The sequence below is a fragment of the Cheilinus undulatus genome, linkage group 10, assembly GCF_018320785.1.
Source record: "Cheilinus undulatus linkage group 10, ASM1832078v1, whole genome shotgun sequence".
In the NCBI taxonomy this organism is placed as follows: domain Eukaryota; kingdom Metazoa; phylum Chordata; class Actinopteri; order Labriformes; family Labridae; genus Cheilinus; species Cheilinus undulatus.
The window spans coordinates 4,302,899-4,325,406 of record NC_054874.1 but is presented as its reverse complement, the minus strand read 5'-3'; the positions used below and the strand labels follow the sequence as shown (position 1 = coordinate 4,325,406).

At 38.7% G+C, this 22,508-nt stretch overlaps 1 protein-coding gene across 3 annotated transcripts; it reads left to right on the top strand.

Annotated features, from left to right (window-relative positions):
* The first annotated feature begins 632 nt into the window (after positions 1-632).
* btk (Bruton agammaglobulinemia tyrosine kinase) lies at positions 633-22,149 on the top strand. 3 transcript variants are annotated; one of them, XM_041798143.1, is made up of 18 exons: positions 637-762; positions 9,538-9,696; positions 9,830-9,934; positions 12,291-12,372; positions 13,220-13,345; positions 13,426-13,490; positions 13,571-13,758; positions 15,744-15,806; positions 15,953-16,007; positions 16,120-16,199; positions 16,539-16,666; positions 16,829-16,900; positions 18,235-18,406; positions 18,588-18,807; positions 18,942-19,006; positions 21,293-21,411; positions 21,516-21,673; positions 21,766-22,149. In XM_041798143.1, exons 2-18 carry the CDS (start codon positions 9,556-9,558, stop codon positions 21,835-21,837), a joined length of 1,911 nt encoding a protein of 636 aa, XP_041654077.1. In that variant the 5' UTR covers positions 637-762; positions 9,538-9,555; the 3' UTR covers positions 21,838-22,149. The 3 variants fall into 3 exon arrangements, with proteins under 3 accessions (XP_041654078.1, XP_041654077.1, XP_041654079.1); XM_041798144.1 differs by lacking the exon at positions 9,538-9,696 and having other exon boundaries at positions 633-762; XM_041798145.1 differs by lacking the exons at positions 21,293-21,411; positions 21,516-21,673; positions 21,766-22,149 and adding an exon at positions 19,756-20,595.
* The last annotated feature ends 359 nt before the right edge of the window (positions 22,150-22,508 follow it).

The following is a 22,508-nucleotide window of genomic DNA, read 5'->3' as shown; positions in this document are numbered from 1 at the left end:
AAAAAAAAAATCCTAAATTTCCTTAAGAATTCCTAAAAATCTGAAGCAAATACCCCCAAAGAAAATAAATAATAAAATTTCCCAAAAATACCTGAAAATTCCCAGAAAAAAAATCCCCCAAATATCTGAAAAAAAAATCCCAATGTTTTATACAAATACACAAAAAATCCACTCAAAAATATCAATGAAAATTCCTAAAAATGTCATAGCAAATCCTGTCAGTATTTTTAAGTGAATTATTCAAACTTCAATGGACATTCCAGGCAATTATAGGAAAAAATTCTAAAGTTAGAAATGATCACAATAATCATTTCTAATCTCTCTCTCTCTCTCTCTCTCTCTCTCTCTCTATCTATCTATAAATCTATATATTCTTTCTGATACATGCTCAGTTTCTTTATTTTGTGCCTGCCATACTTCGTGTGTGTATCAATAGCTGAATCTGCTGTAACCTGCATAAGAAATCCTTTCATTTAAAATTGAAACTACACACTGCTGACAAATGTTGTCTCTTGTTAATGTCTAACCAGCTTCTACTTATCACCAGAACTACCCAGAAGGCTGATATGAAAATGAGCAGGAAGAAAAAGGGGAAGTGAGCCGAGTCGATTCCTCTCTGTGGGTGTGCTTTAGTTTCTTACATCACAAACTAACACACATTAAATGAAATGCAAGCAACTGAGACAAAAGTTCACGCCACTGCTTCAAACCTCAGCATCTGGGGTCGTCTGTTGGATGCCTGAATTTCTTTTGGATGTGAGGGTAAGTGGTACGGCTTTGTGGATGCTGAACGTCAGTTAGTTTCTGTCAGTTGTTTGTTAAAAAACCAGACACTTTAGTGCACTTCTGCTGAAGACTACTGGCAAAAAGATAGTACCATTGCACATACTTACTTGATTCAGTTTTAATGCAGATCTTAAATGATATCATGTAAATAACATGGGTTTTTTTTTTGTTTGTTTTTTGTTTTTTGTTTTTGCAAGTTGTGTATTAATTTTGTTGAACTCTGAACGTGTGAATGTAAAATTGTGGTCCTCCACCACATCTTCAGCACTTAGTGAGGTTAGAATCAGATAAAGTTTCATGTGGTTTTCTTGATAATCTTTGCATTTTTTAAACTCCTGTTTACTGTTTTATGAATTAAAGATGTTTTCTATTATTTCTTTCAACATGCACATTAGAAAATAATGTATTCTGAAAACTGACCTCCAAAGAAAACCAGAGAGTTAAATTTGAATGGCATTCAAGCGTGTGTGGGTGTTTTAGTGTGGCTAGTCTGTTCTCTTCAGCCTTCACTCTATCATGAACACCCCCCCACACACACATATGTGTGAGAGATCTATTCACTTATCAGTCAGGAAACGTCAGGAAAGACAGCACCATGACAGGTTCCTGTTATACAGCTTTGCATGGTTAGGGTTGCTGTGTCATAACTCAGCGGACATCGTGCAACAATATGAATTAATGCATTCTTTGCTCATTATGATGATGATGTGTACTGCTGCTTGGACATATTTTACAAAATTCAAAGAGCTGTCCCCCATCTTTCTGAACGCCTTCAAGCCCATCATGAAGAAAATAGTTTTAGAATGAGATTTTATGGCTTTAGCAGCAATTTTTTAAAGATCCACTTAGGCTATTTTGAAATTTGAGATGCAGAAAAGTTGCTTCTTTAGGTGAAAAGCGCCTTTTAAAGAACATTTTGTGTCTAGTTTGCCATAAAAACTGACAGTTATACACATAATTTGACCCCTATTTGTTGATAAGAGGTTAAAAAGCCCCCTGATCATTTTAGAACCCTTTAAAAGACACACTGAAGTACTTTAAGGACAAATTAAAAACCCTTGAGGGTACATCATCAGTGTTTTTGCACCTTAAACTGGCCCTAGCTGTCCCAGTATTTCTGACAGCATAGATTCAATCAAATGAATAGATACAGCAAAAAGAATTTCACAACATGAGGGCAGACAAGATACTGCAGAGATAAGCATGAGAGAGAGTGTTATTGCATGTGAAGAAGGGGGAATTCTGAGAATCCTAAAATATATCCAAGGCTTCTGCAGAGTTTTCAGCATGCCACAAAGCGCTTCATCATAGATACATGATTTAAAGTCCAATTAAAGATATTTAAATTTACTGGAGAGTTAATGTCAGCACATAACATGTTTAAAATGTGCATTTTTTAGTGCTAATGAAAGGTACAAACATTAGCAAGAGAGAGAATGTCAGGTTAAAGAAGCCACAGGGCACTGAGTTTCTTCTGTCTTTATGTTGCAGTACAACTGATGCAACTTCCCCATGAGTTTGTCTGTGTCAGCCACTATGAGTCAACTCCCCTCACAAAAAGACAGAAAAATCCTCCTCCTGAAGCCATGATACCCTGAAACATGGAGCTAGAGTTTCAGCTTCACTAATATCAGAGAGGAAGAAAGAGGAGGACATGCGTACATGTTTTGGTCATTTGCAGAGTTTATGACCTCAGACAGAGTTTATAATGTGACTAAAGAGGTGATAGAAGAGGAATGAATACATTGTGTTCTGCAGAATTGGGAACATGCTTTCCACTCATGTTAGCTAAACTAAACCAATAGGTATCATCTGTGTGGTGAGAGGAAACGTCACGGTCCTGGTTAACAGCGGGGAGTTACCAAAGCTTCTGGTACTTGTTACAGTTACAGTTCAGCTGATAGAAGGAAGTGCTCTCAGGCTGAAAATAGGCTGAGCTCAAGCACAAACACAGTCAAACACATGTTAATAGACAATGAGCACTCAGCTGTGAGATGGGGACGAGTTAGAGTCTAATAGTCCATGTTTCATCTCATAACAACACAAGATTCCTTTGAAAAACCAAAAACTAGAACGTTGATATGTCAAGGTTAAATATTTCTGAGTTGATTTTAACTTCCAAAGTGTAACTTAAACTCAAATCAGAGTGAAATGTTCGTCAGAGTTGGAGTTATTTGACAGTGCTGATCCACCAATGTTGGTTCAACCCTGTAAAGTAGTGTTACCCAACCCTGCTCAAGCAAAGAGCCAAATTATTGAAAAATACCTTTGCAAGAGCCACAATCGAAGTGGTGAAAAGTGGTAAAAAGGGGTGAAAGTAGGTGAAAAGGCTAAAACGGCAAAAACTGGAGGGGAAATGACATAAATGGGGAGGAAAAAGTGGCAAAAAAGGCAGGAAATTGCAAAAAACTGGGTTGGAAGTGACAAAAAAAAAAAGATACGGGTGGCAAAATTGGTCCAAAAAAAGCAACAAAAACATGGCAAAAAAAAGACTGAAAAGTGACTAAGGCAGTCAAAAAGCAGCAAGGAAGGAAGGTAGGAAAAGGTAGGAAAATGGTCAACAATGGGGGAAAAAAGTGGCATTTAATCGCAAAAGGCAGCTTGAATGTGTGAAAAGTGGGAAATAATGGCAAACAAGGGGGAAAAAGTAGCAAAAAGCAAGATCAAAGAGGGTAAAACTGGTGAAAAGGGGCAAAAATGAGCAAAAAGTGGCAAAAGGAAGTGGCAAAAGTGGGCTTAAAGTTGTAAAAATGGATTAGTAGTGGCAAAAAATGGAAAAAGGGGCAAAATTGGTGAAATGGGGCAAAGTAGGCTTAAAATTGCAATAATTGGGTGAAAAAATGGGAAGGAAAAGTGGCAGAAATGGGTAAGAAGTGACAAAAACAAGTTACAACAAAAGGGTCAAAATTGGCATAAAATTAGTGAGTCTATAACAGGCAAAGAGAAGCAAAAAGAGAAAAAAGGGCAAAAAATCAGCAAGTGGGGGAAAAGTGGCAATAAGAGGTGAAAAATAGCAAATAAACAGGATAAAAGAGGCAAAAATTGGCAAAGAGGGTATAAACAGGATACAAATATGCAAAAAGTGTCAAAAAGAAGTGGCAAAGTGGGCTTAAAGCAGTAAAAATGGATTTAAAGTGTCAAAGAAAGGAAAATAGGGGCAAAAAAAGGCAAATAAGGGCAATGAAAATATACAGTTGCAAGAAAAAGTATGTGAACCCTTTGGGATTTCTTGGATTTCTGCATAAATTGGTCAGAAAATGTGTTCTGATCTTCATCCAAGTCACAACAATAGACAAACACAGTCTGCTTAAACTAATACCACAAAAAAATGATGTTTTCATGTTTTTATTGAACAAAACATGTTAACATTCGCAGTGCAGGGTGGAAAAAGTATGTGAACCCCTAGGCTAATGACTTCTCCAAGAGCTAATTGGAGCCAGGAGTCAGCCAACCTGGAGTCCAATCAATGTGATGAGATTGGATGTGTTGGTTAAAGCTGCCCTGCCCTATAAAAAAAACACATCAGTTTTGAGTTTGCTGTTCTCAAGATGCATTGCCTGACATGTACCATGCCACATTTTATGACCAATTTATGCAGAAATCTGAGAAATCCCAAAGGGTTACTTTTTCTTGCAACTGTCTAGATAAAAAATTAAGGTTGACAATTACAGCCTACTGTACAAGCTTGGGAAACAAACTGGTTAATGGATAACTTCTTAGTGCAAAGTTTCCCTTTTTAAAAGATTTGGGGGTATTTCAAACACAGACATAAAAAGGCCACAAATCAACACAAAGAGTCACATGTGGCTCAAGAGCCATGCGTTGAGTATCACTGCTGCAAAGAGTAAACTGATTTAAGCTCCGCCCACTGGGATTTCAAATCAGGGGGGATGTGTGCAGAGTTCTCTATCATGCCCTTGGGCAGTGTTTGAAAGACTAGTTGTTTGGATGTTGCCTGTTGTACAGCAAGGGTGTCTCAATAGGGAAGGCAACTCAGTTAATTTCCTAGAGCGGTGTTTCTCAGCCCTGCCCAACCAAAGAGCCAAACTGTTGGAAATTACCTTTGCAAGAGCCACAATCTAAGTGGTGAAAAGTGTCAAAAAAGGGTTAAAGTGGCAGTAAAAACAAGTAAAAGGTGGCAAAAATCACCAAAAAGTGGCAAAAAATTCCAAGAAAAGTGACAAAATATGGGGAGAAAGTGGTCAAAATGGACGAGAAGGGACAAAAAAAACGAGTAATAGGTGGGCAAAATGGTAAAAAATCAGCAAAACGTCGCTGATGTCACTGCCTGTATTGAAAGTTACATCAGTTAAATGCTGTTTTTTTGTTCATTGTGAGGTAAATTGACCAAATCTATCAGCCACAGTGAACGTATCATAACAGAGATTTGGGCCAGAAAGGGACTTAGTCTCTTTCTGAGCCAGGCTGTGTTCTGATCATAAGGTCAACGTAAGGTCAAGGGGGAGGCTAATAGCGTGAGAGTTTTTTTCCATTCACATTGTAGCATTTTTAAATTTGAGAAGATATTATTTCTCCTCAGTGGGCGGGGCTTGAGCTCATTCAACAGACACGCCCACACCATCCTGAAGCAGATTTTACTGCCTCATTTTTTCATGATTTGAAGCTTAATGTTATTAACCTAGAGATGTTTTATTTGACTTAAATTTGACCTGGGGGTTAATAACACAGTAGCCTGTCTTACTAAATACAAATTTATTTTCACTTTACAGGGTCTTTAAATTAGAAACCCTCAGAGACGGGCGTCGTATATGACAGGTTATTTAAGGTTAAATAACTTTTGAACCATAAATTGCAGACACTTTTTAACTGCTGGAATCCTGCCATTTAGCTGCTCTACTGACACCACGCATGCTATTATAACTCTTACTCCGGCTTGTCTGGAACTTGGGTGACTTTCCAGGGTCTTTACAGGTTTAAAGACAAGGTGCCTTCTGTCTGTGGCCTCCAGAGTGTTTAAAAACCCCCCTGTTGTACAGTGATCCCTGCTGGGGTTGTTCTGGTCATACTCCTGGTGGACTCTGTTGTTTTTGATGTGAGACACATTTGCACCATGAGTGAAGTTATCCACAGAGTTAGGGTGAATTTAGGTGCTCCTAAAGCAATTTCAAAACCAGGGCCAAATGTGGCCCACCATTAGAGAACAGAGCCTGTATTCAACTGTCATTCTTCTGAGTTCCAGCACAAAGCAGTGCCACTATGCCAACAGTTGTGAACCTTCTTCACCTCTGCATTTGACTAAAAAATATAGTATAACTGAAGGAGCACATTATCTTGTTGTCTTTCTCATCAGTATAATGACAGTTAACCCTCATATATCCACATTTGGTTAAGTTTTAGGTTGATTTAAGTCTTCTACAGTTCTACAGTTGCAGCTTTACTTATAATTTACCTCTTCCATAAACTGTGCCAACATAAGCTAAAAACTGCTGTATCAAGAGGAGTTGATCGTACAATTTATGATTTTATTTGACTGAGTTTTCATCATCAACTTGTTTTTTTATCTAGTGTCAGTAAAATTCAAGCATTTGTTCTCATTCTTTAGTAGAAAGTAGTGTCTCTTTGGTCCACTTCACTTTCATCTACTTACTAACTAAAGCTTTGGCCTGTCTTTGAGGGGCAAGTTTCAGTTTAGATCTAGCGGTTTGTAGGTGTTAAAATGAGCACAAAAGTAGCCCTAAAGCCAAGTAACAAAGACTTTTTTGTTTGTCTCTGTATCTTATAAAGTGGGTTAAATGTTAGACCAGTGCTCACCAAGCTTTTCTACCTAGTCTCTCATGATGTTAACAGAAGAATCTAGATCTAACCACCCAGATAAACTTGATAAATATATGCAGCTAGAAAACACATTTTCAACAGTGTGACTATCATCATTCTGAGAATAGGGTGAGAGATAATCAGTAAGAGTTGAGCCTCATGGCAGTTTAGCTCAGTTAGTAGAGCAGACACCCCTACACTCTAGTCCTCAACCCACTGGCCACAGGTTCACATTCCAGTCCTAATCCAGGATGAAATTATGTATTGACCCTTTTTGGAAGTAGTTACGCGAACAGTGTCTCCCTTTAGCTTAATGTAGTTTCACTGGCTACATTGTTTATGTTACAACAGAAGCCATTTTAGTTATGTTTGCTTTAGCTTATGCTAACATAGCTATGTAGTTACATAGGTAACGTAGCAGTGTAGATGACTAAGCTAAGATAGCTTCAGCAAACATAGCACAGGCTAATGTAGCTAATGTAGCCTCTTTAGCTTAAGCTATGTTAGCTACATGGCTAGTTAACATGAACAGCAAAACTGTAAAGATGTACAGTCTTCAGCTAAATTATGTACATAGTATTGGTAACATCACATTATAGCTGATTTAGCTAAGATAGCTTTAGTAAACATAGTAGGGGTTAATGTAGCCTCTTTAGCTTAAACTGTGATAGCTACATGGCTAGTTAACATGAACTGCAAAACTGTAGAGATGTACAATCTTCAGCTAAATTATGTACATAGTATTGGTAACATAGCAACATCGCTGATTAAGCTAAGATAGCTTTAGTAAAAATAGCATGGGCTAATGTAGCTAACTTAGCCTCTTTAGTTTAAGCTATGTTAGCTACATGGCTAGTTAACATGAACTGCAAAACTGTAAAGATGTACAGTCTTCAACTTACATATGCATATAGCATTGGTAACATGGCAACATAGCTGACTAAGCTAAGAAAGCTTTAGCAAACATAGCATGGGCTAATTTAAATAATGTAGCCTCTTTCGCTTGAGCTATGTTAGCTACATGCCTAGTTAACACTTTACTGCAAAACTGTAAAGATGTACAGTCTTCAGCTACATTATGTACATAGCATCATAGCTAATGTACTGATATATCTTTATTAGCTTAGCATTAGCTTTGTTAGCTGTGTTAGAGTGTTTTCATGGAAAACAAGGCTTTCTCCTGTGAGCAGATCTGTTCAGTTGGCTGTATTAACCCTCACCTTAACCCCCACCCAAATCCAAACTGGGAGTTTGATCCAATTTTATTTTGAAAGTTTAGCGTGGTGGTGGTTTAGTTTACTGGTGCATGTTTGTCTCGCTCCATATTTCCCATCTCTTCAGTTTTCCTGTCCAATGAAGGTAAAATGAATCCCAAAAAATATTTAAAACAGAACCAGTTAAGCCTAATACACCTTTTGTATTTAAGATCTACTCGAAACATCTAAAAGATCTAGCAGTAGAACTCCACTTGCTGGCTGCTGACCCCGATGTTATGTGATGACAGTCCTGTCCACAGAAGAGGCTGGGCCCCTGAAAATCTCATTTTTTGACTTTTAAAGTTCATATTTTACCCTTTTAAGACAAGTTTATATCGGTCTCAGAGGTCCCCAAAACATGCCTGTGAAGTTTGTTGCTGAAAAAAAACTCCAGTATTATTGTAGTATTGGATTTTTGCATGTCTGAAACCTCCCTGTTTCAGCCCTGCTCAGAACGAGCCGTTTCTGTTTGTGGCTTTAAATGTTAATGAGCTGTCTGACTCTGCCTGACTACGCCCCTCTCAGGAAATGGGATGTGGCTCAATGGATGTGGCTCTCCTGATCGGCAGAGGAGGGCAGAACTTTCTTCCTAGCGAGGATGGCCAACTAAATTTGGGGGCGGGGCTAACTCCCCACATTGCATCATGAGGGGTAAAATCTGAGAACAGTTTGTTCTAGCAAACATCTTCTGAAAGGTGGAGAAGGAGGGATTCTTTTGGTACTCTAGAAGATTGTTGACAGGCCAAGGGCACATGTTTTTGTTAGAAAAGCCTGAAAAAGTGTATTTTGCATTATATGTCCCCTTTAATGTGAGTTTTAAAACAAAAACAGTGTGTTTGTGTTTGGTATCTGTTAAGTGATCAAGGAAAGTTGCCCCATCAGCCAATAAACATTAATGTAAGATGAAAACTAAGGATGCAAGGATTAAATTGATACAAGACAGTGGGTATGCACAATATTATTGGCATATCTGTAAGCAGATCTGAGAAGCATGAGCCCTGAACATGTTCAATCAGTCTACCTCACTTCTCTCTCTGCTCTTGACTCAGCCTCTCTTTGCACAGGAGATATCTTGTTTTCATTCCATTAAAAAAGGTGTGTTCATATCAGTACCTGAAGTGGGATTGGCTAAAAAGAATTTGGAATTATCAGCATATTTAATATCAGCAAAAATCCAGTATTGTGCTAAGATAAGGATGCAATGTGAAGAATGACTTCAACTAAACATCGTTAGGAATACTAGACAGGAGATTTGATGGATAACGCCTCCATTATCTCCTCTCACAGCCTATTTAAATGTATAGGGGCCTCTGATGCTGATCTTGATGGGGGTTTTTCAAACACAGGATGTTGCCAGCAGTAAAATCAGGCTTATGCAAACTACAGCTAATCACAAACTGATACGTGCTCCACTCGTGTCTCCTCATCTCTTTTCAGATCTAAACTCTCTCTTGTTGTAGCGCCCCTGCTCTGGCTCTATTAAATATGTTCATGTTGTCTTAAAATATGATTTTACACTCTTTTAAATTGGATTGCAAACTAAAAAAGTAGGCGTGACGTGTAAAATGCTGCAAAAGGCGGTACTGTTTCTGCTAAGCTAAGCACAGTGGTAATGTGAGTCAACACATGAGGTGAGGTGCGAATGCTGTTTCTCCACTGCTGAGAAAAAGCCATGTGTTGTGCTTCTATAACATTGTTCTTTTTGTTTGTGCCCCTGCAGACTAACCCTGAATGAATCATGTCAGACAGCATAATGGAAGAAATCTTCATTAAACGCTCTCAGCAGAAGAAGAAAACCTCGCCTTTGAATTACAAGGAGCGATGGTTTGTTCTCACCCAGGAAAAAATAGCCTACTATGATTTTGATCCTGAGAAAGGGGTTCGTACAGAGATCTGCGTTCACTAATTACTGACAAGGCATTAAAATATGATGGTTTACTGAGGAGAACTTTGCTGCTACCTTTGTCAGATATTTACTGAGTTACCTGACTGTTTCCTCATCTGTTAAGCAGAAGCGAAAAGGTCTGAGAGGATCAGTCGACCTTGACAAGATCAAGTGTGTGGAGACGGTTCAGCCAGAGCCCAACGCCCCACAGGAGCGCATGTACGCATTCCAGGTACTCGGTTTTATCAATTCCAACAGAGATGAACTCAGACAGCTTTATCATATTGTTTACAGAAATTCTGCCTGCTCTCATCCCTCTATGCTGAAAACATTAAAACTTCTCTTGTTACATGACATAAAGTCTTCAATCCTCCAGTAGTTCATTATTTGGATGTTCAAAGTTAAGAAGTGAAACTGTCTCTCACCCTCAAGTGAACCAGGGGCTTTCAGTGCCTGTGCAGCTGTTGCTTTTGTACACATGTAAACCCACATCACAAGAAAGCATGAAAGAGGTGTTTGCCTGGCACTTGAAAGCCCCTGAAGCAGGAAGAGTTTCTGTCTTGATATGCATCACATTCACAAGGAGAGCTGATATCTCAGTGTTAAGTTGATTTAACTCCAAAAGTGTAATACTAACTCCATTCTGAGCGTAATGGTCTTCAGTGTTGGGGTTATTTGACATCCATTTCCCTGACACCCTCAGGCAGAGTGTTTATAGATGTTTCTGCAGAAGTTTAGAAACTTTTGCACCACGTGTGAAATTATCTACTGAGTTAGAACATGTCAACATATGAAATAAAACATCAAAATCATAACTTTGCATCATAACTGAGATGCAAAATTAAGAATTTCAAAAAAAAAACTAACCTAACAACGATATTTTAAATCATCATGGATACGTTTACATTTTTAAACTGGAGGAAGTCTGCAGACCTCAAACCAGTGGGCCAGTTATAATAAAAATATCATATGATTTGGTGGGCCGGGTGTAACTGTACCATGGGCCGGATTTGGCCCCCAGGCCTTGAGTTTGATACTCCTGGTTTAACCCTTTATAACCTACCATGGAAGGCAAAAATGAAAATAAAATGCTAAATTTGCCAAAAGACAGCATGTTTATAAAAATAAACTATTTACAGTAGTGTAATAAAATCTCTAAGTGTGCCAGATACTTTAGAGCATACATGTGTTTGCAGAAGACCATGCTGAAACAATAACAAGTGTGACTTGTGACCTGCAAGAAAGCAATGCGATAGGATTGTACAGACAAATGTCATCATACATCATCACGTACACGTAAAGTAGGAAGTGCTGTGAAAGGCTCTGATGACTTTGATGTGTGCACGTTTTACTAAATTTCTGCAAAAGAACGAAGGATATTTCTGGAAGGAAACAGTACTCTGGGACACACACTGAATGTGTGATAAGTTAGTGTTACTCCTCCAGTTTTATATGCAAAAAGAATTATTGCTCTATCTTGTTTGGTTGCAATTCTTCATGCAGTTAAAAGCAGATCGCAATGGTAGCACCGGTGCTCCTGGAGGTTTTAAAGGGCTACAGGTGCTGTGTGCAAAATTGTGTCAGTCAGCAACATCTAAAGTCAGTATCTAAATTGTGATGCTCACTTCTGATGGTAATTTGGCAACAACTGGAATGGGTTTCTGTTATTTTGTCCCTTCTGTGGTGCAGTAGAAACACGCAAAATGCAAAAATCCAAGATGGTGGACTCCATGGAGTGAGAACCCTCCCTATGTATGAATAAAAAGGCTTTTTCCAGGTTAATAAAACTACACCAATTTTATACATTTAAGTGGTGAAACACTAATCCAGAAAGAACTACTAATTATATTTTCGTTTTTATTTTTTTTTAACCATTTTTGTTAGATTAAATGCTACTAGGCTAAACATTGCACACTGCACTTCTAAGTTGCATGCTTCTGCATTTGAATTTATTTATAGATGTACAAATGTTTCAAGGCTCCATGGCGGTGCAGGGGTTAGCGCTTTTACCTCACAGCAAGAAGGTCCCTGGTTCGTTTCTGTGCAGAGTTTGCATGCTCCCCCTGTACTTGTCTGGGTACTCTGGCTTCTTTCCACCAGCAATAACATGCTCATTGGGATAACTGATGACTCTAAATTGACCATAGGTAGGCTCCAGCCCCCTGCATTTCCCAACAGGATAAGCGGTGTAGAAAATGGATGGATGGACAAATGCTTCACTCAAACACCTTCAGAGAGACTGATCCTAATGCAGAAACTAACACTCAGAATGTTACAATGTGATGCTGAGAACAATAGAAACTTCAGTTGATTCATCCGTATTGTTAAGTTTCCACACTCAACAGTGTAAACAAGTGTTAAAATTTTCCTTAATTTATAGTTGATTGAACTCTAACATTTTCATACTTGGGAAAGAGTAAACTTAACACCAGTCTTGGGTGGGACCATATGCACTCGGATACAGTGTTAAATTTTACTCTTTGTTACTTTAACACAGCAAAATTGACGTGTATAATAGTGAAATAGGTAAAAGCTGCAGCACACTGACAATAAAAGCTGATTGGCTTTCTCATTTTTCCTTTGACCAGATCATTTATGATGAGGGGCCGCTGTACATCTTTGCAAAGTCTGAGGATGTCCGGGCGCAGTGGATAAAGAAGCTGAAAGAAAGTCAGTAAATACAGCACGCATCTTTGTCTGTGTCTGACAGTGTCAACTAAAATTATGACTAAAAATGTTTACCTTCTCCATGAGGAAGACAAGACTTGAATCCCAATTCTCCCCTTAGCCCTCAGTCTCAAAATGTGCATTCCCGCGAAGTGCAAGGGCTGTCTCAATTCTCCCCAGAGTTAAGTTGAGGGGCGAGTTTGAGGGCTTTATCTCCCACTGGTGTTAGTGAATGCGAAACACCAGTTGTAACTCGGAGGCTTGTCCACGATGGCACGGTTACCGGCTTACGATCGCAAAAATAAAAGTAAATGTCAGCTACAAAAAGACAAATAATCCATAAAATAACATTAAACTAAGATATTGGAGTGGTTTTCGTCATTTTTAGATCTCTATCAACCAAGAAATTTACATTTGTAGTTTGATTTCTTCCCTGCATTGGCCACCATCTTTCTTTGAGTGATAACCCTCAATGCCAAGGGAGCTCCAGGAACATCTCAAAACTGCAGGAGATAAAGCCCTCAAACTCTCCCTCAACTCAACTCTTGGGAGAATTGGGACAGGCCTTGCACTTCACGAGAATGCAAATTTTGAGCCTGAGGGTTAAGATTGAGGGTTAAGGGGAGGATTGGGATTCAGAAGAATTGGGATAACTCAGACATCCTAGCTGCCAAATTAACTGCATCCGTGTCATGCCATGAGGGGTCTGTTGAGTTGAGCAGTTCTCATTCTCATCATCTCTATCTACCCATACCTACACATCATCTAGAAAGGCTGAGTGTCAGAGCAAATTCCATGTAAAAGTCTTATGTTTGTGTGCCTTTATGTATGCATCCCTGCTGGTGAAAAGTGGTGCGCTTCAACAAGGACCTCCTGCAGAAGTATCATCCTTGTTCATGGATGGATGGGGTGTGGCTGTGCTGCCATCAGGAAGTTAAACAAGCCATGGGCTGCAAGGTGCTGGACAACAAAAATGGTAAGATCTCATTTGGTATGAACACAATTCAAGGATATCTGTTTTTCATCCAATTACTACAATAATAAAATCATCTACAGGATTTACATCAAAGCAGTCACGACGAAGAGGCTCCAGGAAACCTCTTCCTCCTACCCCAACAGAGGTAAACACACAGATCTGTTAGAGTAACATCTATTCTTTACAGACAACCTAATCATCAACAATTTTGCCAATCTTACTCAGGAGAAACCTGCTCGGCCGTTACCCCCAGAGCCTCCGGAACCTTCTGGCCCCTCTGTGGGCATGACAGTCATAGCAGAGTACAGCTACACACCCATGACACCCCAGGATCTGGAGCTGAGGAAGGATGAGGAATACACCATCCTGGAGATGTCTGATCCCAACTGGTGGAGAGCCAAAGACAAATATGGGTGAGTTAGAAGATTTTTAAACTAGTTTATTGAAATAACTCAAGCAATTCCTCATGCTTTGACCCTGATAAATAAAAGTGAAAAGCAGGAGACGATTTAGATTTAGAGTTCTGGCTTAATTTTTCAGTTCACCTTCATTTTCACAGCTTCATTTATCAATTCCCATTTATGAAACTGTTTTAGGACCAACCACAGAAAAAATAGAAATAAGAATGAAAAATATCTGTTATATTTATCCAGAAAAACATCTACATTTTTGTGTTAAAAACAACATAGATTTATGAGGAAAAAAACCCTCAAATGTTAAAGTCTGGAAACTAGTAAATTTACAAGAACCACAACTAAGAGTTTTCAAGGTCATAAAGTCAAAAATAGCCAAAAGCATGTGATAAAAAAATCATACAAGATGAAGTGTTTGTCTTGCACAGTTGCTGCAGTTGAGAGCCTTTATTAAATTCTACTTTTTACTGGGACTAAGCTGTAAAGAAGTCTTTGTGGTTTTACACCAGAATCATCACATCAATAATATTTGACTGAGATGACACATTACAGTAAACTGGAGCTACTCAGAAGAAAATGACTCAGACACAACCAGTTTGAAGTTTTGTTTCTCATGAATGTAAGGCTTTAAAATGCTATACATTCATGACTGTACCTCAAGTTTATTAAATCAACATTTATGTCTTTTAAACTAGAAATTCTGAGTCTGGATTCTCTTATATTTATAACTTCATATATTCAATAATTGTTCATTTTTTTCTGTAAAACTAACAGATCGTTTTCGTGTTTTTAAAGTGGCCTGAATGATTCTTCCTACCCATGCATCACCTATTTTTCTTAAATTTACCCTTGGGATCCTATTCATGCAATGATAAATGCCTCAGTTTGAATGATACATGCACACAGGCATGCCTACAGAATTGTCTGGGCCCCATTTGTGATCTATTGATGATATCAATGATTGTGTGCTGGATCAGCAGCCTTGGTGCAAGCGTCCTAGCTAACTCATTTTGGACCTAAAAAGTGTACCAAACTCTTACTGGGTTCTGATGTTTACGATTTTTTTATTAGGACAACTTTTTAACCATTTTCACCACAATTTCTGCCCATTTTTGCCACATTTTTCTTCCAATTTTTGCAACTTTTTACCACTGCTTTGGCACTTCTAATCCATATGACTGTTTTTTGTCTTTTTTGCCACATAATTTGGGTTCTGTTTGCCAATTTTAGCTGCATTTTTGCCCCACAATTTAGCCATTTTTTTGCCCGTTGCATTATGCCCATTATTGCCAGATTTTTTCTGCTTTGCACTAATCTGTACCACTCTTCTGCAGTTTTTTCCCATTGTTGCCAGTTTTTCCACTTTTAAACAATTTTTGCTGCTTTTCATCTATTGTTGCACCTTTTAGCCCATTGTTGCTGCTATACCCTCATTTTTCCACCTTTTTGCTTATGCTTGCCACTTCTTTATGCACGTTTACACCAATTTTTGCAACTTTTTGGACATTGTTGCCACTTTGTTGCCTCTTTCCACCATTATGTTATAATATTCTACAATTTTTTTCCTCCTTTATTTCCTGGCATCCTAATGTTTTATGCATATCATGGCTTGGCTATGAAGTCTGACATTAGTTTCCAAATGGTTTAGTTCAATATGCTCATCCACACTGTTATAATCACCAATAAAAAGGTGTTTTCTGTTTCAAGAATAGTGGATTTTTACTGACCTCCATGGGCCCCCAGTTTGGCTGGGCCCCAGAAAGCTCTCCCCTTTATATCCCCTTATGGACGGCTTTGCATGCAGGACAAGGAAAATGAGCCTGTGGCATCTTCCCTACATGCCCCTACATTGCTCTCCCCTACTCTGTTATCCCTGTATCCAACTTTATCCACTATTCTTCTTTCAAAAAACTCCACTTGTTTCTTTGTGCCCAATGCAGACACCAAAAGGAAAACTCAAGTTATTTTTATAATTTTTTTTGCAGAAAGGAGGGATATATACCAAGTAATTACGTTGTGGAAGCACAAAGTGGACTAGAAAAATTCGAGTGAGTATTGGTATCACTGTACTGTTACTAGATTGGTCAAATAGTTTCATAATGAATGGTTAATGCATTATTTACTAGTTGTAAATTAAATACTTAAATTATTTGAACAATAAATGTATTTTGATAGTTAACATTTCTGTTCACAGCTGGTATTGTAAGAATATGAACCGTAGCCAGGCAGAAAAGCTGTTAAAAACTGAGGTAAACAGTTGAACTGTACATCTTTGACACATTCCTGCACCTATAAAACATCAAACTTGACTTCTTTTAATTAAAGCTGAAATTAAATGGATGCATTTGTGTTGCTCCTCAGAATAAAGATGGAGGCTTCTTGGTTCGGGACTCCAGCAAGGCTGGGAAATACACGGTGTCTTTGTTCAGTAAGGTTGGTGGGTGAGTACGCTCAGTGGTGTTTAACACCGCTTTGTGGTGCACCATTTACAGTATATCCTCTATCCACTGGCTGCAGTCATGTGTGAGCGTATCAAAAGAAGAACTGTTTTCATAATGAAAGCGGAAACAGTGGGCCACAGAGGGAGAGAGATGTAAATAATTTATGCAAAGCATGGACTAATCTGCCTGCAGAACTTGTTCATCTCAGGGGTTGGAGACTGAGCCATATTGTGGATGACCCCGAGGAGATATTACTCATTACTCATGCATGTGTGATAAATGATAGCTTCCTGTGTTCACTCCATCTATTTTAAGTTACTCCCCACCCTGTCTGCACAGGGAAACTGCTGGAAGCTGCAGACATTATAACATCTGCACCACCTCACAGAACCAGTTTTACCTGGCAGAGAAGCATAATTTCAGCAGCATCCCAGAGCTCATCAACTACCACCAGCACAACGCTGCAGGTAAACACCCCAGCTGGATGGATTATATGGTATTTGACATTTAAAAGAGTTTAAGAAAAAATGAGCTGAGGAAGGACGCTCAGAAGGCAATAAAATATAGACACAAAACACTAGAAATACAGAAATTTAAGCAAAAATGTTTTTGTTATCTCTCTCTCCCAGGTATGGTTAGCAGGCTGAAATACATTGTGACCAACAGAGCACGGCCTCCATCAACAGCAGGGCTTGGCTATGGTAAGGAATAGTGCTGTCACACAATTAAGTGATCTAGTTAATTGCATGATTTGAAATCTGAATTGCAGTTAACCATAATTGATTGGTTCACTGTATACTCCTGTCTGTGACTGGTTAAATATATGAAGAGTTCATTTGCAAAAAACAGTGAAACGCCATTCTGGTAAACAATGAGCTGAGAGTTAAAATTAACAATTTCAATTGGACTGTTTTCTGATCTGAAATCCGTTTTGGTGCAAAATCCAATAAAGGCTGTGGGAAACTGGGTCAAAGTTCATGTTTTGTGGCAGAAGCCACATGCCACAATAAAAAAAACGCACAAAAAAACTGAGTTTTCTGTTTTTGCAAATAAACTCTTCATTATAGGACTATGCATGTACAGTATGACACATTTAGCTTGTTTCTCACTAAGTTTACAAAGCTACGGTGGCTGTAGTTTGCATTACATTTTTTATCACATTATTTTTGTGTATTTGATTTTTCAAAATTAATGCACGTTTCATGAAGTCAACATCTAACAGAAGACAACTAGAACCGCCACCTGGTGGTCACATGCCTCTTTGAATATAAACAGCAGTGGGTTACAAAGAAGGGGAAGGTAATTTCTGTGGTAAAGTGAGTCATAGAAATTTCAACCTTAAGTCAGATTGGACTTTAATGTTAAGTTTGTATAAGATCCTATAAAACGTTCTTGAGAAATAAAGTCCACAGGCAAGGGAAGAATGCAAGTGACCTTGACCTTTGACCTTGGGCCTCCCAAATGTAATAACTTCATCTTAAATCAGAGTTGACATTTAAAGGGGACATATTTTACCCCTCTAAAACAAGTTTATATCAGTCTCAGGGGTCCCCAAAACATTCCTGTGAAGTTTGTTGCTGAAAAAACACTCCAGTATTGGATTTTTTGCATGTCTAAAACCCCTCTGTTTCAACCCTGCTCAGAACGAGCTGTTTCTGAGTCTGTAGCTTTAAATGTTAATAAGCTGTCTGACTCCACCCCTGACTCCGCCCCCCTCAGGAAATAGATGTGGCTTAATGGATGTAGCTGTCCTGATTCTTCTCTCAACTCCTCAGGAGAGGAGGGGGGATTTTAGACATGCAAAAATCCAATACTGGAGTGTTTTTTCAGCAACACATGGCTTCACAGGCATGGGTTGGGGACCTCTGAGACGTATATAAACTTGTCTTAAAGGGGTAAAATATGTCCCCTTTAAGGAGTAATAGATGCAAACATAATTATATAATCTGCCATTATTATAGTTGATGGCTTGGCTTGTGTATGCAGGGTAGAGAGCCATGATGTTATTGTGTCCATGTTTCATTCTTTGCTCTAGGTGTTTGGGAGATTGACCCTCGCTACCTCACCTTCATCAAGGAGCTGGGCACTGGTCAGTTTGGCGTGGTCAAGTATGGGAAGTGGCAGGGCCAGCATGACGTCGCCATCAAGATGATCAAGGAGGGCTCTATGTCTGAAGATGATTTCATTGAAGAAGCAAAGATCATGATGTATGAAAAGCGAAATATATTTGACTTCCTTTTTCAGAAACGTTATCTGGCCGTTATTAAAATATTGATGTGGGTTTCATGTACAGGATCAGTGAAACTGATGTGTCACTCTATAGTTTTTGTAATTCTGTGACCTAAACTAACTCATACGGTAACTTCCTTCTGCTTTCGCTCAAACCAGGAAGCTTCGTCATGAGAACTTGGTCCAGCTTTATGGCGTGTGCACCAAACAAAGACCCATTTACATTGTGACTGAGTTCCTCTCCAATGGTTGCCTGCTGACGTACCTCAGGGAGGGCCTGAAGCAGCACCCGACAGTCGTGCAGCTCCTGGAGATGTGTAAGGATGTCTCTGAGGGCATGGCGTACCTCGAGTCCAAGCAGTACATCCACAGAGACCTGGTGAGAGACTGATAGGTGTATGCAACCATGAAACATGTAGTAAAGAACATTTTTAAATCTCTATGTAATGCATTTGTTGATCACAGAAAAATAGTTATACTTACATCAGGAGTGTTGTTGGTTTTGCTCCTCAGGCTGCCAGGAACTGTTTAGTTGACGGCAATGGCACCGTGAAAGTGACTGACTTTGGCCTTTCCAGGTAAACATGTTTATTCAATTAAATTAGTGATTAAAAGTATGACATTGCATTTTCTTTGCTCCTTCTTAATGCTTATGGCAGGAATGAACACAGTGCATTTGGTTTTACATAATTCTTACATACTTTAATGGTACTTGTGTAACTATAGATTTCATGTGACCCAAATTATTATTAATTATTTTATTTTTTCATTCTATTTGTTTTATTTTTATTCAAGTGAACAAAAAGCATTTATACTACCTCAGGTTATGTTCAAATACAGCTCTGTTGTTGTGTTTTTATGCACTTTTTTATGTTGTGTATGTTTATGCTTTTGTCATGTTGCCAAATTTAAAGGAGAGACTATAAATACATATTTTTCATCAAATTGATCTGTAATGGTTCGAAATTTGACATTACCAGCTGCTTACTGTCCACCAAACATGTCTGGCCCTGCTACGTTTCTCGATTTTAAAATTTGGCCCAGTTGAATTTGTAATTGAATAGCCCTGGTTTAGGTTTCTTTTTATATGCTTTTTTGCAGACTGAGATAGCCTGAAGTCATCTTACACAGCAAAACTCAAACTAAAGCACATGCTTTGTCTAATTTCTTATACCAAGTTACACTTATCAAAAGCCACATATATCAGACAAGTCTTAATAGACATGTTTTTAAACTAGGGTTTATTGTTCCTTTCAGCACACCTTAGTTAAACCATATCAGTGTCTCCCTCAATTCAATTCATCCGTCCATTTTTCTTATCCCATAGGGGTCGGGGGGCTGGAGACTATCCCAACTGTCATAGGGCAAGAGGCAGTTTACACCCTGGACTTGTCACCAGTCAATCACAGAGCTGACATATAGAGAAAAACAACCAGTCATGCTCACACTCACGCTGACGGGCAATTTAGAGTTCCCAGTTAACCTAATGAGCATGTCTTTGGTGGTGGGAGAAAGCCAGGGTACCCCGAGAGGACCCACACATGCCCAGGGAGAACATGCAAACTCTGCACAGAAAGGCTCTGGTGGGAAGTGAACCAGGATCGTTCTTATACTAATCCCTGCACTGCCATGCAGCCCTCAATTCAATTCATTTGTCAAATGCATTAAAAAGCACAGTCAATGCAATTTGACTGTAACAAATTACTTTCACTGAGTAAATGTATTTGCAAAAATAATCTAATTGCAATCTTTTTACCCAATATTGTGTTTTAATTTGCGGTTATTATTAGGTTCCTCATCTTATGTATTTTTCAACAAATTCAACCAATAAATTTATATATTTCTATATCATTACCTACAAGCAGTCAAGAACACTCATCATGCATTAAACCATTTTATTACAAAATGGATATGTAGTTTTACTTGGCGGAGAAGGCTCTGATCAAGAGATGCTCTCTGGGTTAGTCAAGCAGCATGCTTTGGCTTCCCAGGAAAGGGACTGCATAGCTAGAAACTCCCATAGGGATAGATACATTCATGATAATGTTTACTGAAAACAATGAAATTATTTCAGAAGTAGCTAATTAATCCATAGTAGCATGAATCTGAATATGAGGGTGCAACAAACTTTATGCTATAAAGGAGGTGGCCGGGGTGGAGGAGGTGAAGCTCTGCCAGCAGCAGTGTGATGCATCAGCATTAATGCAAGCAGAAATAATTGAGAAGTACGTCATATTTGATTTGACCACTATGTTGAGAGAAAGAGCTTTGATTGGCTGTAGGAGCTGGGAGACGATAATTGGTCAGCTGGTCGTGGCTGAGGGATTGACTTTCTGTGAACTAACGCTAAGCTTCATCAACATGAGATAGAATGAACTTGAGCAGAACAATGAAAAATATATAGTTGCAATTATTTTTGATCATTTTGCAAATTTGTTATCAATTACTTAATTGTAGGGGATTATCATTTTTATGTCACTTGTTTTGAATAATGAAAACATACATGCAACAAGTAAAGGAGGATTTCTGTAAACCATCTTAAACAGAAATGACACTTGAATGTTTGAATAATGTGCATAAAATCTCTGCTGCTGTGAAAATGAATGTATTACACTGGTATTTTGACACATTTCAAGTTAATGAAATATTACAACTTCTGCGATTTGTTAAATTGCAGCAGGCCATGTTGCAGTTTTATCTAACTTGAGATTTATTGCCCAGCCCTAATGATGAGTGATGCTCTTTTCCTGCAGCAAGTGGTATAAAAGTCCTTTACCTGTGGCCATGGGGAACCAATGATTTTTGAACCTGTTTTTACTGTGTTCTTGTTGAGTATTCAAACTCTTCTTCCACCACTATCTCAGGTATGTCTTAGATGACGAGTACACAAGCTCAGCAGGTTCCAAGTTCCCCGTTCGCTGGTCCCCTCCTGAGGTCCTTCTCTACTGCAAGTTCAGCAGCAAGTCAGACATTTGGGCATATGGTGAGTAGACCTCATGTATCACAGGTTTTTATGAATATACAAGACTTAACATACTTAGCATCAGGGTTTTTAACAACAGTATTTGTGTGTTTTTTAATCCATAGGGGTCCTGATGTGGGAGGTATACACTCTGGGCCGTCTTCCGTATGAACGTCTCAACAACACAGAAATAGTGGATCAGGTGTCCAGAGGCCTGCGCCTCTACCGCCCCCAGCTGGCAAATGAAAAGGTCTACAGCATAATGACAAGCTGTTGGCTTGAGGTGAGCAGCTTCTCTTTTTATTTTCTAATGTATCTCCAGATGTTCTGACAGTTTTAGTATATGTCACTGCTTCTCTTTGTTTTATCTTACAGAAAGCTGATGAAAGACCGACCTTTGAGGAGCTGGCCGTGGTCGTTCAAGATCTGCTGTACGAGTTACAGTAGACCGCTAAATAATCTACAGACACAAACACAGAAATCAGATCATAAATAGGACAACAGGGTCACATGGAGGTCTTTAAAATGTGATTGTGTTATATGAAAGCCACTTTAAGTTACTGATTAGAATAGCCTCTCCTTACAGATGAAGTACAGTCCAACAGCATTTAAAGTCTGTATATTTTGCTGAAGTTTATTAGATAAAAATGAATTCTATGTCTGTTTTTTATTCTGTCTTGTATGTGATTGTTTTGAGTAATTCCTGTAAACAAGCTGTATGAGGAAATGTCTGTATTGCAAAAATAAAAGTCAAGATTATCTGGCTTTAAAGTGACTGAACAATAGCCAAATGTGCAGAGGTGGAGAGAGAACAAGATTGTACTCAGGTATAGTACCGTTACTTTGGTTAAAATTACCGATGTATAAATCTACTCAAGTACAAGTTAAGTCATTTAAAGTTTACTAAAAATACTGATTAGTTTGAGGAAGTGGACAGTTAAATATGATCCTTCCTTATTGGTGATAACATTATGAGAACATGAATCTCCAACCAGGTTGTTTAGGTAAAGTCACACCTTCATAATAGGGATCTGAGAGTAGAGCTGCTGCTCCCTTGCATCAAAAGAAGCCCGTTGAGGTGGATTGGGCATCTGATCAGGATGCCTTCTACATGCCAT